At 39.7% G+C, this 16743-nt stretch overlaps 1 protein-coding gene across 3 annotated transcripts in view; it reads left to right on the plus strand.

The window, feature by feature from the left end:
• Positions 1-826: 826 nt before the first annotated feature.
• ZNF326 (zinc finger protein 326) overlaps positions 827-16743 on the plus strand; it is a 41261-nt gene continuing 25344 nt past the window's right edge. For 2 of the 3 annotated variants that reach the window (XM_072649042.1, XM_072649043.1), the window contains exon 1: positions 827-1139. In XM_072649042.1, the coding sequence (XP_072505143.1) occupies positions 1124-1139 (16 nt within the window). In that variant the 5' untranslated portion in view covers positions 827-1123. The remainder of the gene's footprint in view (positions 1140-16743) is intronic. The other variant, XM_072649044.1, reaches the window with a different exon arrangement.

The following is a 16743-nucleotide window of genomic DNA, read 5'->3' on the forward strand; positions in this document are numbered from 1 at the left end:
TGCTTTAAGGTCTACTGCTGTAACATAATTATGATACTTTGTATCGCTTGCTTTGTCTATGTTTACTATATTGTAAATTCCTCTAGTGTGCCAACTGTCTTTTGCCTTTTTGTATTCTCAGGTCTTGCCACGTTGCCTGGCTTATTAAATGCTTACGGACTGATTACTGTGTGATGTTATATACACACATATATAAATAAATATATACGTATAGACACTGATTCTATGTTACATACATGTATATACACACATAGATTTCATCAGCTCTTGGCGTGGAAACTCCCTTCCCCATTGCAGACCCACAACTGTCTGTGTGACTGCGCAGAGAAGTTCTTGGGAACTGCCTGAACAGGATGCCTGTTATCGGGCCAGAGTGGGACCCGAACCCAGGTCTTACTGATGCCAGCCCAGCATTCTAGTTCGCTGCCGCTCCATAAAGTGACATTTCCGCGGCACTGTCAAGCTTGCTAAGCGTTTTTCCTCCAGTATCACCTGTGACCCTCACAACGACCCCTCCAGGTGGGTGCCGCAGGTGATCTTCCCATTGGACAGGTGAAAACAGTGAGGCGCAGAGAGCTGGTGGGTGCAGGAGGCGGACTAGGAACCCAAGTCTGGCACAAATTGGACTTCTTTCCCCTAAACAATAGCCCGGAGGACCCCAGGTTGAGGACCCGCTTTATGGCATTTAGATAAATCAGAGGAGAACCTCCCCACCGAGCAGGTGACCCCCCCCACCCGCCCTTCCCAGGCACCTCAGCGGCGGCTCGTCGCCCACCCCTCTAGCTCCCGCTCTCGCCTCCTCTCCGCTCCCGCCCCGCCCCCACCCGTTGTGGGGGAGGGGCCGGGCCGGGGAGAGCCCTGGAGTGACGTGCCCACCGACTTCCCCTCGTCTCCTCCCCCCAGGCCCCGCCCCATCCACGCGCATCTCCGCCAATCGCGGGCCGCGCTCCCTCGCTGACCTTTTCCGGCCCCGCCAGGCTCCCCCGCCCCCGCAGTCCCCGGCCTCTTCATTGTCGCTGGAGGCGCCCGAGGTGAGAGCATCTCCTTCGGCGTCCTTGGTCTTCTCAGCCGCGGGAGCCGACGCTGTCGCTTGGGGTCCCCCGGCCCGAGGCTCCCGCCCGCCATGGACTACGATGAAGGTGAGCCCCCCGGGGAGCCCGCGCCGGGGCCTGCCTGGTCGGGCCGCCTCAAGATGGCCGGGGCTCTTGGGGGGCTCGGTGCGGCGCCCCGGGCCCTCCGGCACCCAGGCCTCGGCCCGACCTGGGGCGCGGGAGGGGAAGGAGCAGGCGAGGCCGCCCCGACCTCCTCGGCCCCCCCAGAACCCGCCCCGGTCCTGCGGGCGCTTTGTTTTCCGATGGGCGTCTGATCCCCGGGGGCTGGGTGACCCTTCTGTGCGCCCCGGACCCCTGGGGACGGACCCATTCATCGGAGCGCGCCCTTAAACCTACGGTAGAACCCCAAGAATCACGACGGAGACGGGTCCCACGGACAAAGCCCTGAAAGAGAAAGGCTCCCGCCCCGCCCCCTCCCCCTAGCTGAGGACCCCCCTCCCTAGACCGCCGCGCGCCCCCCTTTTTCCTCCCCCCCGGCACAAAGACGGGACGCTCCCCCCTTTTTCGCCTCCCTGGGCGGTAGGAATATTGAAATTCGGGAGCAGGGTGTCCCAGGCTTGATTCCTGAAGCGAGCTGGCCCAGCGTTTCTGTGTTCCTCGGAGATTTAGTGCTGGAAGCGACCGTACCCCCGATTTGTGGAGCCCCTTTTGTATGCCGGGTCTGGAGGATCCCGGGACGAAGCCGCCCCTGCCCCTCCAGGCGCACTTCCTTGTGGGCACCTAGAAAACATGCCCCAGGGCGCCCAGGTAGCATTTTGGGGGTGGGGCTGATAGCTGGAAAGGCCTCTCCTTGGGTGACAACGCTTTCAGGGCCATAATGGTGAGTTATTCTGCAGACGGGAAGATAAACCCTAAATGTTATTTTCCATGGTGGTATTTGAAGTTCATCAAGTCTTCTCGCTTAAATGGGCAATGGTCACCTAGTTGGAGGGGAGTTTTTAGAAGGTCCTTTATCATGGAAATTCCTGTAGCCATGCCAGAGGTAGAAAGACTGTGATCTGTGTGTGCCATCTTGCAGGGTAGCCTTTGAAATGCATGAGTGTTGTAACAGGCTTTATTGCTGAAGTGGGCAGCATCCTCTAGTTTTCTTCCTGGCATAGTTTCCTTGAGTATGTGTGATCTCTAGGATAAAACCTGCTTTGGAAGGGTGACTTCTAGTACAGTACTACTGACAGTGCTGTGCATGAGGTGTGGCATGGACCAGCTTGAACAGCAGCCTCAGTTCAGATTCTTCACAACAGTTTGAAAAAGTGCCCTTCATTGCTAGACACGTTCACAGACAAAGCAGGTCGTTGTTGAGAGCCCAGGGGGTTGTTAGTGTTGCAAAGTCCGTAAAGGAAAGGCATCATTTTAGTGTTATGTCCTCCCATCACCCAACCTCTAGAGAAATTTCCAAAAAAAGAGTATTGATGTATTTGAATTTCCCTTAGTCTCTCTGCCTGCCTTTTACTGATGAAGTTTCTTTGCCTAAAATAATCAGCAAATGAAGGGCACCCTCAGACAAAGGCCTGGGACAGTTTACAAATCTCTTCCATTATTAGTGCTGAAATAACCAAAAATTTTGGCTTTTCTAAGAGAAGAAAATCTGTCTAGTTGGTTGTAAGAAAAAAAAGAAAAAATAAATAATCTTTCCTGGTTTTCTTTTGCATTGGAATGGGGAAAAGTGGCAGTTTCCCTGAAAAATATTTCAAAAAGTTACTTTTTAATCTGTCCTCTTTTGTTTGAATGCTTTAAATTAGTAATCTGAGAGTGTTAGGAAATTCAATAACATTGTTATGAATCAGAAATTATTACTTGATGTTATTTGAAGTAGGCTTTTTGTATAACTTTTGCAGTAGGAAATTCTTTTGCCATTTGTTGGCAAGGGTCTCTTGGTTAGTCTTTTATAGCAAGAGTTACTTTGATACAGGGATAATTCCAAATAATGATAGGTAGAGGCGGTTGGAGTTAAGAGTAATTTTTTAGAAGTATTTTTCTTGCTACTGTTGGCAGATGGGCCCGAGACCAACTGTAGTTTGAGTACCAACTTAGGCTAAGTACCATGAAGTGATAGATTTATTTTTGTAGGTTTAGAATGGGAACGGTCATCAGAAATCATTTAGCTTGTGGGGGTTAATAACTGTTTTTGTGTCATGAACACTTTTGGCAATCTGGTATAGCCTATGATAGCCCTCTCCAGATTGTTTTTAATGCATACAATAAAATTCATAGGATTACAAAGGAAATCAATTATATTGAAATAGTTTTCAAAATATTAAAAGCAGAAGCTCACAGACCCAAAGTCAAGGACCCCTGATCTAGTCTGACTTCTTTTATTTGACACAGGAGGAAATGCAGAGAAGGATAAATAAGTCAGACATGGATAATAATTCGCTTCAGATCCCATAGGTAGTAAGTAATAGGACTAGAATCTGAACGTTAGGTCTTTTGACTCCATATCCTGTGCTCCTTACACTGAACCATGACAGCTGATGAAACACTCAGTATTTAAGTCTGTTGTTTTCGATTTTCATTGCCAAGGATATAATTTGACCCAGGGTATGTCATAGCTTGGTGCCAAAGGACCATTTTGCATTTGTGAATAAACGTGATATTCTTTCATTAATTTGTATTCATAAAACTAGTAAGAATATTTCTTTACTTTGCTAAGGGATGGAGTATTTTGTGAATTATAGTCATGCTGTAGCTAAATAGCTAAATAATTTGTGTATCTTAAGACAAAATCTTAAATTCTTTAGTAGAGTTTAAATGGATAGGAAAGTTAGTTTGAAGGATATATGTTGTCAGTTTTTAAATTGCTTTAATTCCAGGCTTCTTCCCTTTGTCATTCAGAAATATCTCTTTGCTGTCAGTTGGTATAGATCAGGTAATGAAATTAATTTTTGTGATGTTATATCCAGTATTTCAATTCAAATCTACAAAATTTATTTAGAACTGCTCTGCAGGTTACTTGAAAGGGATACAAACCTGAATGAGAGAATCCCTGACCTCAAAGAGTTTATATATGCTAATATAATTAATATAATAAAAATTTTCTACTACTGGGACAGGAAAAAAAAATAATGCTTTGCCAAAGTAAATGTAATTAACTGTTGGGTTACTTCCATCACATTTGTGTGCATAATGACCATTAACTACATCAAAAAGGTGTGTTTGTGTGTGTGTTTGCACAAAATTGCATGCACACACATGTGCTCCAGTATTACTAAGGAGAATGGAAAGAGAAAATTTACATTTAAGTCTTTCCTTTGTTGTTGATTGTCCTTGTGATCCCAGGTAAGTCCTGTAACTTTCTCATCTGGAAAGCAGAAATTAAATTCACACAGATAGCTTTTGCGCTTGAGTATTTCAGAGGTAAGGCAGGCTTTATTAGTGCAGGAAACTCCTTGTGTGGTAACTAGGGTTTACTCTGAGCAACTTCTTTGCCACGGTGTGATAGCTGCTATGTTTAGTGGCAGGTCTTCCTGACTCCACGGTTAATTCACTCATTAAATGATCCATATAAAAATGTATTAGAGTGCTAGCATCCCTCTAGATACCTAATCATCAAGCAATTATAATTTTTTTGGTAGGGGTAGTATGTAATCTCTTTTTTTGGATACTGAATATGCATTTAATGAATACTACATTTTTCCGAAGCTAGGTGGTGCAGTGAATAGAGCACCAGTGTAGGAGTCAGGAGGACCTGAGTTCAAATCTCACCTCAGACACTTGACACTCACTAGCTGTGTGACCTTGGGCAAGTCACTTAACCCCAATTGCCTCATCCTGGGTCATCTCCAATCATCCTGATGAACATCTGGTCACTGGATTCAGATGGCTATGGAGGAGAAGTGAGGCTGGTGACCTGCACAGCCCTCCCTCACTCAAAACAAAGTCAAGTGCCAGTCATGTCGTTATTTCTCTGATAGCATGGTCTTTGGCACTGAAGGGTGAACACACACAATTTGCTGGTGTAGAAGCTAAAAAGGGTCAAGTCTATGAATTGCAAAGAACTACATCTGTTCTTTTGTTGTATTAGAATTTTATTGTGCTGACTTCTTGACCTGTGGTAGGTTTTAATTTTCTGAGGGGGCTTCTTAATATTCATTGTATCCAGATGTGCTTGCATATGCTATTTCTACCAAAATATCTTGTATATATCTTGTTTACATAGTTATTCCTGGGCTGTTTCCTCCATTAGATTGTGAGCTATATTCCCCTTTCTTTGTATCCCCAGTGTTTAGTACAGTACCTGACACATAGTAAATGCTTAACGAATGCTACATTGAGTTCTTATTTAATGTAACTTTAGAACATCATCTTCAAATCTCAGATAACTCAGTTCAACAAACTATTTACAAGACATAGGGGATTAAAACTGATTTCAATTCAGCAGGCATTTATTAAATATCTCTTATGGGGATGTAGTTTAGTAGAGAGAAACTAACTTGAGTTGGAGTCTGGGTTCATTTCCTGCCTCTGATACTTGCTTTATTACCTTGGGTGAGTCATGTAACCTTTTTGGTTTTGTTTCTTCCTCTGTAAAATGGAGGTGGGCTATATGGCCTGTGAGATTCTTTCCAGTTTTGAATAAATGAGCCTTTGTGCAAAGCACCCTTTTATGAGCTGTAGACACAAAGACAAAATGAACAGCAACCCCCTACTCTTAAAGAGCTGTCATTCTGCTGGATTCAAAGATGAAAAACAACACAATTCCCACCAGAGAGTGGTGGATCAAACAGATATACAGAATGATGCGATACAAGGTAGAATGTGATAAAGATCAAGGGAGAGATTCAGACAAAGGACTCAAGAACATTTGAGGTAGAGAAATCATTTTTAATCTGGGGCAAGGGAATCAAAGAAGGCTTCAAGAAGAAACTGGCTTCTGATCTGGACCTTGAAGGAAGAGGATTTCATCATGTCTGTTAAGATTTGGAAGGGACCCATTCCAGACATCGAAGATTATCTGTGTGAATGCTTAGAAATTGGAGAGCACAGAACAGACTTGCCTAGTGGTTAGTCACCCATTTTGGCAGTAATATACAGCGTGTGAAAGGAAACATTGTGAAAAAAGGCTGGACGGTTAGCCTGGTCCCATTGTAAATTGACCCCAGTCTTAAATGACAAGATGAGGAATATATATATTTTATCCTATGAGTGAAGGACATCACTGATCGAGCAAGGGATGATGCAATACAATCTGTGCATTGTTATTTTGGCAGCTTTGTGAAAGGGAGACTGGAAAGGGGAGAGACTGGAGGTAGGAAAACCAGTTTGTTTTCAGAGAGAGCAGCTATATGGGTTGGAGTTAGAGTAGTAACAGGGTGAATGGAGAGAAGTCATGGATGAAGGTAGGACTGTGATAGAATGTGAGGCTGCGTAACAGGATTGATGTGAGGGGGTTCAGGGAGAGGGAGTAGTGTGAAGATATGAACTGGAGTGACTGGAAGAACAACAGTGCCATGAGGCCGAAGCCTGGCTTTACAGAGAAGGTGTCGAGTTCAGGTTTTTAGACAGGTGAGGTTGGGTAGCGTACCATTATGGTGAAGTGAGACCTGAGCTGAGGGAAGAAGTCAAATGTGGAAGGAGAGATTGGGAATCATAGGAACTCTACTCAACGCTATCTTTTAAAGATGGCTCCCATGCCAGACATCTCTTCATTCCAAACCCTGCTGTACTCCTTTGGGCTCTGTCATGCTCCCAGGGGTGACTTCATCCAGAAACTCACCCTCTTATGAGATTGGATCAGCCTTGGTACTCACTTACTGAGGAACACAATCCCAGTGAGGGTGCCCTCTGGCCTTCTGTTTGCAGGGTTGGAGGGTGGAGCAGAGAGCTCCTCCCACAAGCTCCATTGAAAGAGGGCTCCTAGGCCAGCCATCTCTTCATTTTTCCCACCCATTTGTACTCCTGGACAAGACTTCATCATGAACCATGCTGGGTCCCCTTCAGCTTCTCTTTTTGTGTTGTCTTCCCTCGTTAGATGGCGAGCACCATGAGGGCAGAGACTGTCTTTTTTGTGTTTGTATCTCTAGCACTTAGCCTCTAGTAGGAGTTTAATAAAAGTTTACTGATCACCTGACATTGCCAACAGAGAGAAGACTTGGAAGAGAGTATGCCTGAGAGCAGATCCTTGTGGGGATGGCTGTAGTTTGAGAATGGAAAATTACCATGAAGGGAAAAGATTGGTTAGACAGATTTATAGTATACATTTTAAAGCAGTTAATGTTTTTTGATAGGTTTTAGTTTTGCAACTTTAAAAATATGATTATTTTGTTTCTTAAAGATTATCAAGCAGAAAATCGTGAAGTCTTTGGGAAGCAAATCATCTGACATTTTTACAAATACCTGACATTTACATTATTTTTTCTCATCTAAGCTCACCAGTTTATTATGTGTACATTTCTTTTACAACATATAAGCACAGTTTTTATTTATTTAATGCAACTGTGATCTGCTCATCACCCATTCTTTTGTTCTTTTCATGTGTGCTGCTTGCCCTTGCTCTCTTGTATGTCCTTTGCAAGGTGATCACTAAATATGCTGGGTGCGTTTTTGTAAGTTTTTTGGATGTATAGACACATTTATGTCGAGCATATAGGCTGGTCATTAATCATTTTCTGCTCTTACCAGGTGAGCATTTTTTAGTCATACATCTCTGCTTTTTGTGTAGTTCATAGATGATAGTGTGTTGCAGGATCATAGGATCATGGAAGTGATGTTATACATCTTGTAAACCAGCTCCCGTTTTTTAAAGATACAGAGCTGAAGCCCAGAGAAGCTCAGTGACTTGCCTGGGTTTGCACAGGTAGCGGGTAGCTAGTCCCTTTTCCACTGAACCATGTGCCCACTGTATACCCCTGCATTGCTTTTTAGGTAACCTTGAAATCCAATTCTTTAGATACTTTAGTCCATGTCTTGTAGCCACATAGCACTTACTGGAAGAATATTATTGTTACAGGGCTTTGTTTCAGTATTAGTAAAGGCACCATATAGTTTTTCAAAGTCAATCCAGGCTATTTTTCTTTCTTGTTAAGTTCTGGACCCATTTCATTGTTCCATTCATATTTGGACTTGAGTGCTATGGTTTATCCATCAAATTACATATTGACTGAAGTTAGGATTTTCCCCATTGCTTTGTCTACTTAGTTTTCCCTGTGTGATTGTGGATTTGGAGAAGCAGTGTGACAGTGTATAAGGACTGAACTTGGAGTCAGAAAAGCCTGTGTTCTAATCCTGCCTTCTGTGCTAGTAGCTGTGGCACAAATCACTGGGTGAAATCACTTCCATTCAGCCCCTCTTATCTTATCTGTAAAATGGAGATAACAATACTTACTGATGGATTTTTGCAAAGTTTAATGAGATAATATATGCATAAACCTTTGCAAACCCTTAAATCCTCTGTACTTGTAAACTGTTACCACTTAGGAGGCTTTGCTGAGTCAGCTTGACTAATCGGTTCAGCTTGCCAGACAGTAGTAGGAGATCATTATAGGAATTTCTTTTTCCATTTGGTCTCTGCATTTGACATCCTTCATGACAGTGGCAGACATCTTTGACATCTTGATTATAAATTATCAGAGCCTCACTAAATTTATTTGTTATATTTCATTTTTCAAGTAATGTATGAATTTAACATATGCATAGGAGACACCTCATTAGGAATCTTTGAAATGGTTTTGTTTTCTTAAACCAAATGCATTTCTATAGTCAATGAACAGTAAGCATCAGTAGGATCTTGTAATTCTCTATTCCAGTCAATTGTTACTATAAATATATGATTTGTTATCAAATATCATTTGCAAAAGCCTTTCTGTTCTAGTTGTATACGTTCATCAGGGATGCCCTTAATGCCTTGTAGATTATTTTTGTGAAATTTGGTAGAGGTGGGAAAGTAGACATAAAGATAATATTTTCTTGGTCACATGAGGTTTTTTGTAAGCTTTTTGTTAGTCTCCTCAACTCCTGTTCAGTACTTTGAAATTTAATCCTGAAAGCTGGGTCTTCTACCCCATCTTTTTTAGTTTCTTTAAAGAAGTTGCTTATCATTCTGTCCTCTCTACAGCCTTTTATGATGTCAGTCACTGTCTCCTCCTAGATATTCTCCTCTATGTTGTTTTCATGACACTGTACTTTCCTCGTTCTCCCACCTGTCTGACTACTACTTCTCAGTGATCTTTGCTTAATATTCATCCAGGTCATGCCACCTAACCATTGGTGTCCCCAAAGGCCATGTCTTGGGCCTTTTTCTCTTTTTCGTTCTGTACTGTCTTATTTGGTGATCCTATTAGCTCCCATGAGTTTGGTTATCTTTATTAAGATATAAATCTTAAAGCATAAGTCTGACCACTTCCTCTGCTAAATGATCTCCAGTAGCTTACTGTTACCTCTAAGATGAAGTTTTATAAAATTCTCTTTTAGCATTTAAAGCCCTTCACAAATGATCCATTTCCTACTTTTCCAGTCTTCTTCAACTTTAATCCCCTCTTGCAATCTATAATCCAACTAACTATACTTGTCCTCTTGCTGTTCCTCTCACAGGAGATTCTGATTAGCCCCTATGTATATACCTTAGAACTGATTGTTTACTTTGTCTGGAATGTTCTGATCTAGTACAGTGCACTCATTTCACGCACAAGCACACTAAAATCCAGGTTAAATAACCTTTCCAAGACTACACAGGTAGTCATCAGAAGAACAGTGATTTGAAATTAGATCCTCTGGTTTCAATTTTAATTCTTAAAACTATCAAATATAAAAATACTAAATTTAGAACCGAACATATCCACTGACCCATTAATAACAGTCATTAAGTTCTACCTATAACGCAAGGGATGCTCTCTAATCAGACAGTGCAAGGCCATCTATGTGGTGCCAGGAGGGTAAATGCCTGCAAAAAAAAAAAAAAATCTCCCTAGAGTGTCATGGATTCCAGAAATCCTATCATTATCTATTTTTTCCCTTAGGATTAAGCATTGCCTTGTCCTATTCAGGGTCTTCTTTTGAAATGACTGAGAATATCCTAGACAAAGGGGACTCTTCAAAGTATACCTTTTGACATAGAGAATAGAGCCAATGTCCTTATCACTTGGGGAAGCAGACCTGATGGCATTGTTGCTGGATCAGAAGGTAAATACAGCTTTATAACTCTTTGGTCATAATTCCAGATTGCTCTCCAAAATGGGTGAATCAGTTCATAGTTCTCCCAACAGTGCATTAGTGTCCCAATTGTTCTACATCTCCTCCAGTATGTATCATTTTCTTCTTCTATCATTTTAGCCATATTGATAGGTGTAAGATATCTCAAAATTGTTTTAATTTGCATGTCTATAATCAATAATGATTGAGAACATTTTTTATATGACTATATAGTTTTGATTTCTTTATTAAAAAACTGCTTATTCATATCCTTTGGCCATTTATCAATTGGGGAATGACTCATATTCTTACAAATTTGACAAACTTCTCTATATTTGAGAGAGGAGACCTTTATCTGGGAAACTGTCTATAAATTTTTCCCCCCATTTTCTTCTTTCCTTATCTTGGCTACTTTGGTTTTATTTGTACAAAACTTTTTAAATTTAATGTAATCAAAACTATCCATTTTACTTCTCACAGTGCTCTCTGTCTCTTATTCATATTCTTCTGTCCAAAAGTCTGATTGATAGGTGATATGTTTCACGTTCTTCTAGTTTTCTTATGTTATCTCCCTTCATGTCTAAGCAGGCCATCTATCCATTTTGGCCCTGTCTTGGTAAATAGTGTAAGCTGTTGATCTATACCCAATTTCTCCCAGGCTGCTTTTCAGTTTTCCAAGTGATTTTTACCAAATAGTGTATTCTTATACTAAAAGCCTAAATCTTTACATTTGTCAAAACACGATATTGCTATAATCATTTAGTACTGTGTATTATATGTCTGCTCTGTTCTACTGATCACCTTCTTATTTCTTAGCCAGTACCAGATAGTTTTGATAATTAATGCCTTATGCTGTTTTTAAAGCTCTGGTACTGCTACATTTTTTTTCATTAATTCCTTTGATAATTTTGATCTTTCGTTCTTCCAAATGAATTTTATTGTCATTTTTTTCTAGCTCAATAAAATAATTTTTTGGTAATTTAATTGGGATGGCATTGAATAAGCAGATTTGTTTAGGTAGAATTGTCATTTTTATTATATTGTCTCTGCCCACCCATGAACAATTATTTAAATCTGACTTTATTTGCATAACGCGTGTTTTATAATTATGTTCACACAGTTCTTGGTTTGTCTTGGCAGGTATACTCCCAGGTATTTTATATAGTCTTCATTTATTTTAAATGGTGTATCTCTTACTGTCTCTTCTTGCAGGATTTTGTTGATATATAGAAATGCTGTTGATTTATGTAGGTTTATTTTACATCCTATTACTTTGCTAAAATTATTTCACCTAATGTTTAAAATTAAATCTCTAGGATTGTCTGTCATCTTATTGTCTACAGAAAGAGATAGTTTTATTACCTCATTGTCCATTCTGATTCCTTCAATTTCTTTTTCTTCTCTTATTGCTATTGCTAGCATTTCTAATAAAATATTGAATTATACTGGCAATAAATGGCATCCTTGTTTCACTCCTGTTGTTATTGGGAAGGCTTCTAGCTTATCTCCATTACAAATAATGTTTGCTGATAGTTTTAGGTAGCTACTTCTTATCATTATAAAGAAAAATCCATTTATACCTATACTTTCAAGTGTTTTAAATAGGATGAGTAAAAAATTTTTGTAAAAAAAATTTTTCTATATCTATTGATATAATCATATGATTTTTGTTACTTTTGTTTTTGACATCAATTATGTTCATAGTTTCCTTTTGTTAAATCATCCCTATTACAAATCCCACTTGGTCACCATGTATAATCTTGATGAAATATTGTTGTAGTCTCCTGGCTAGTATTTTATTTAGAATTTTATATCCATAGTCATTAATGAAATTTTCTTTTTCTTTTTGCCCTTTCTAATTTAGGTATTAGTACAATATCTATTTCATAAAAGGGGTTTGGTAGGAGTCCTTTGCCTATTATTCTAAACAATTTATTTAATATTGGAATTGATTGATATTTAAATGTTTGGTAGAATTTACTTTTAAGTCCATCTGCTCTTGATACTTTTTTATTAAGTTCATTTATGGCCTGTTCAATATCTTTTTCTAAAACAGTGTTATTTAGATATTCTATTTCCTCTTCTGTTAATCTAGACAGCTTATATTTTTGTAAATATTCTTCCATTTCATTTAAATTCTTAAATTTGTTTTCATATAATAGGGCAAAATAACTCCTAATAATTGCTATGATTTCCTCTTCACTAGTGATATATTGACACTTTTCATTTTTGATACTACTAATTTGGTTTTCTTCTCTTTTTCCCTGATCATATTAACCAATGCTTTATCTATTTTATCTTTTTCCATAAAATCAACTCTTATTTATTTACAATAATTTTTTATATTTCTTGAAAAAAGAAAAATCATAAGACCAACTTCTACGTTATATTTATTAATTCAATAGTTTTCTTTTTTTAATTTTATTATTTTTTTTAATGTTCTACAATCACTACCATAAAATTAAGATTTTATCCCCCCCACACCTACCCCCCGCTACCCCCCTCCCTCCCCACGACAGCATACAAGTCTGTATAGGTTCTACATATATTTTCCTATTGAGTACGTTTTCACTATAATCATGCTATGTAGTCGAACTAAAATAAATGGAAGAAATCATATAACAAATCAAAACATAGTACACAAAAACACACACACAAACATGATCTGCTTCATTCTGCGAATGACTTCCATATTTCTTTCTCTGAGTGTGGAAGGCATTTTGCTTTAGAAAACCACCATTGGGATTTTTTTTTAAATAAGTTTTTGTGTTATGACAAAGTTCCAAGTCTACCAGAAAAAACTCTCCCACACTGTGGTCGTTGCTGTGCACAAAGTTCTCCTGGTTCTGCTCCTTTCGCTCAGCATCAGATCCTATAAGTCTTAACAGGCCTCTCTGAAGTCTTCTTGTTCATCATTTCTTATGGCGCAATAGTACTCCATTACATTCATATACCATAATTTATTCAGCCATTCCCCAGTTGATGGGCATCCCCTTGACTTTCAGTTTTTGGCAACTACAAAGAGTGCTGCTATAAATATTTTTGTACATGTGGGACCCTTTCCCATTTTTATGATCTCTTGGGGATACAGTCCCAATAGTTTTCTTACATTCAATTTTATTAATTCACCTTTAATTTTAGGAATTTCATTTTGGTGTTTAATTGGGGATTTTAAATTTGTAATTTTTCTGGTTTTTTTAATTGTATACCGAATTTGTTACTCTGCTCTTTCTCTGTTTTATTGACGTAAGTTTTTAAAAGTGTAAATTTTCCTCTGTGGCTCTTGCTGCTGTATACTGACTTAATTATTTCTGCCACTCAAAAGTTCATTTTGAGGCATTATTTTATATTGTCGGTGGGGGAATTTAGGAGAGACAGGTAATTTCCTGCCTTATTCCACCATTTTCCCAGAATTAATCTGACTCTGGCCACACTCCCTATGTTTGATACCTACTCTAGTCATTATGCCACATTGTGTGAACCAAAAAAGGATAGGATTAGAATAGTTACTGTAAAATATGCTGGAGAAAGTTATTTTGTCCTAAGTAAAAGTTCTGTGACAGTACCTTGAAGACAGATGCAGGAGTGGAAACTAGAAGATACTAAGTGAACTTGAGTTGGTCTGCCTGTGTCACTTGTACCTGTTTCTAAAACACTCTCCTTCCTCTCTGAAGTAATTAGAGCTAGTTTCAAGAATATTCTTTGAAGTGAAATGCAGGAATTTTTTTTAGTACTTTTTATTTATTTTAAGTTTTAACATTCATTTCCACATAATTTTGAGTTCCAAATTTTCTCCCCATCTCTTTCCTCTCCCCTCCTCCAAAACGCCGTGCATTCTGATCACTCCGTCTACCAATGTGCCCACCTTTCTAACACCCCTCCCTTCCTTTATCCCCATCTTCTCTCTTGTCCTGTAGGGCAAGATAAATTTCTGTACCCCATTACCTGTATTTCTTATTTCCCAGTTATATGCAAAAACAATTCTCAACATTTGTTCCTAAAACTTTGAGTTCCAACTTCTCTTCCTTCTTCTCTCCCCACTCATCCCTACTGAGAAGGCAAGCAATTTAATATAGTTTATATATGTGTAGTTTTGCAAATGACTTCCATAATAGTCATATTGTGTAAGCCTAACTATATTTCCCTCCATCCTATCCTGCCCCCCACTTATTCTATTTTCTCTTTTGACTTTGTCCCTCCCCAAAAGTGTTTACTTCTAATTACTCCCTCCTCCCATTTGCCCTCCCTTCTGTTATCCCTCCCACTCCACTTGCCCCCTTTTCCCCTACTTTGCTGTAGTGTAAGGTAGATTTTCATACCAAATTGAGTGAGCATGTTATTCCCTCCTTAAGCCAAATGTGAAAAGAGTAAGCTTCACTTTTTCCTTCTCACCTTCCCCCTTTTCCCCTCCATTGGAAAAGCTTTTTCTTGCCTCTTCTATGAGATAATTTGCCCCATTTCATTTCTGCCTTTCTCTTCCCAATATATTCCCTCTCATCCCTTAATTTTATTCTTTTAGATATGATCTCTTCCTATTCAACTCACCCTTCCTATTCAGCTCTCCATCTCTCTCTTTTTCTTGCTCTGTGTATGTGTGTGTGTGTGTGTGTGTGTGTGTGTGTATGTGTGTAATCCCTCCAACTATCCAGATACTGAGAAAAGTTTCAAGAGTTACAAATATTATCTTTCCATGTAGGAATGTAAACAGTTCGACTTTAGTAAGTCCCTTGTGATTTCTCTTTCCTTTTCATGCTTCTCTTGATGCTTGCGTTTGAAAGTCAGATTTTCTTTCCAGCTCTGGTCTTTTCGTCAAGAATTCTTGAAAGTTCTCTATTTCATTGAATGATCATTTTTTCCCCTGAAGTATTATACTCAGTTTTGCTGGGTAGGGGATTCTTGGTTTTAATCCTAGTTCCTTTGACTTTTGGAATATCTTATTCCAAGCCCTTTGATCCCTTAATGTAGAAGCTGTTATATCTTGTGTTATCCTGATTGTATTTCCACAGTACTCAAGTTGTTTCTTTCTAGCTGCTTGTAATATTTTCTCCTTGACCTGGGAACTCTGGAATTTGGCCACAATATTTCTAGGAGTTATTCTTTTCAGGTCTCTTTCAGGAGATGATGAGTGGATTCTTTCAATATTTATTTTGTCCTCTGGTTCTAGAATATCAGGGCAGTTTTCCTTGATAATTTCATGAAAGATGTTGTCTAGGCTCTTTTTTTTTTATCATGGCTTTCAGGTAGTCCCATAGTTTTTAAATTGTTTCTCCTAGATCTGTTTTCCAGGTCAATTGTTTCTCCAATAAGATATTTCACATTATCTTCCATTTTTTCATTCTTTTGGTTTTATTTTGTAATTTCTTGGTTTCTCATAGTCATTAGCTTCCACCTGTTGCATTCTAATTTTTAAAGAACTATTTTCTTCTGTGAGCTTTTGAACCTCCTTTTCCATTTGGATAATTCTGCTTTTTAAAGCATTCTTCTTGTCATTGGCTTTTTGGACCTCTTTTGCTAATTGAATTAGCCTATTTTTAAAGGTGTTATTTTCTTCAGCATTTTTTTGGGGGGGTCTCCTGCTTTTGGAGTGTTTGGGGTGTTGACCTGCTTTTCATGCTTTTCTTTCATCTCTCTCATTTCTCTTCCCAGTTTTTCTTCCACCTCTCTTACTTGATTTTCAAAATCCTTTTTGAGCTCTTCCATGGCCTGGGACCATTGCATATTTATTTTGGAGGTTTTGAATGCAGAAGCCTTGACTTTTATGTCTTCCCCTGATGGCAAACCTTGTTCTTCCTCATCTGAAAGGATGAATGAGAATACCTATTCACTAAGAAAGTAACCTTCTATAGTCTTATTTTTTTCCCCTTTTTGGGGCATTTTCCCAACCAGTTACTTGACTTTTGGGTCCTTTGTCAAGAGTAGGGTATACTCTGGGGACCTATAAGTTCTCAGTTCCTCCAAGGTGGCACAAGGGAGAGGAGTTCATTCCCTGGACTGGCTCCCAGCTGAGGTTCAGATCAGCTGCTCAATTCCCCCAGGGACTTTAAGCTGAAGCTCCAACAATGGAGGCTGGCTGCTGCCTTCCTTGGCCACCACAGCTGCTTCTGCTGCCTGGGGCTAGGGCTAGGGAAGGACTCTGCTCCTTTGTCGTGGAGGTGAAAAAGTCCTCTCACTGACCTTTGAAGTGTCTTTGTAGCCTGTGGGTTGAGGGATCTGCCCACCTCTGCTGCTACTGGGGATTCCATTCCCCGAGGCCTGCTTTGGTCCTGCTCTTTGCTGCTGGGCTGTGCTCTGCTCCGCATCAGGTCACCCAGGCCTGGAAATCTCCTCCACTTTGTTGTTCTGGGGCTTTTGCTGCTCTAGAATTTGTTGAGAGTTTTTCTTTACAGGTATTTTATGGGCCGTCGGGGACGAGCTAGAGTATGTGGTTCTTTCTACTCTGCCATCTTGGATCCGCCTTAGTGTAAGACCTTTTTAAGGAAAAAAAGGTTTGTTTGTTTTTTTTTGTCAG

The sequence above is a fragment of the Notamacropus eugenii genome, chromosome 2, assembly GCF_028372415.1.
Source record: "Notamacropus eugenii isolate mMacEug1 chromosome 2, mMacEug1.pri_v2, whole genome shotgun sequence".
NCBI classification, from domain to species: domain Eukaryota; kingdom Metazoa; phylum Chordata; class Mammalia; order Diprotodontia; family Macropodidae; genus Notamacropus; species Notamacropus eugenii.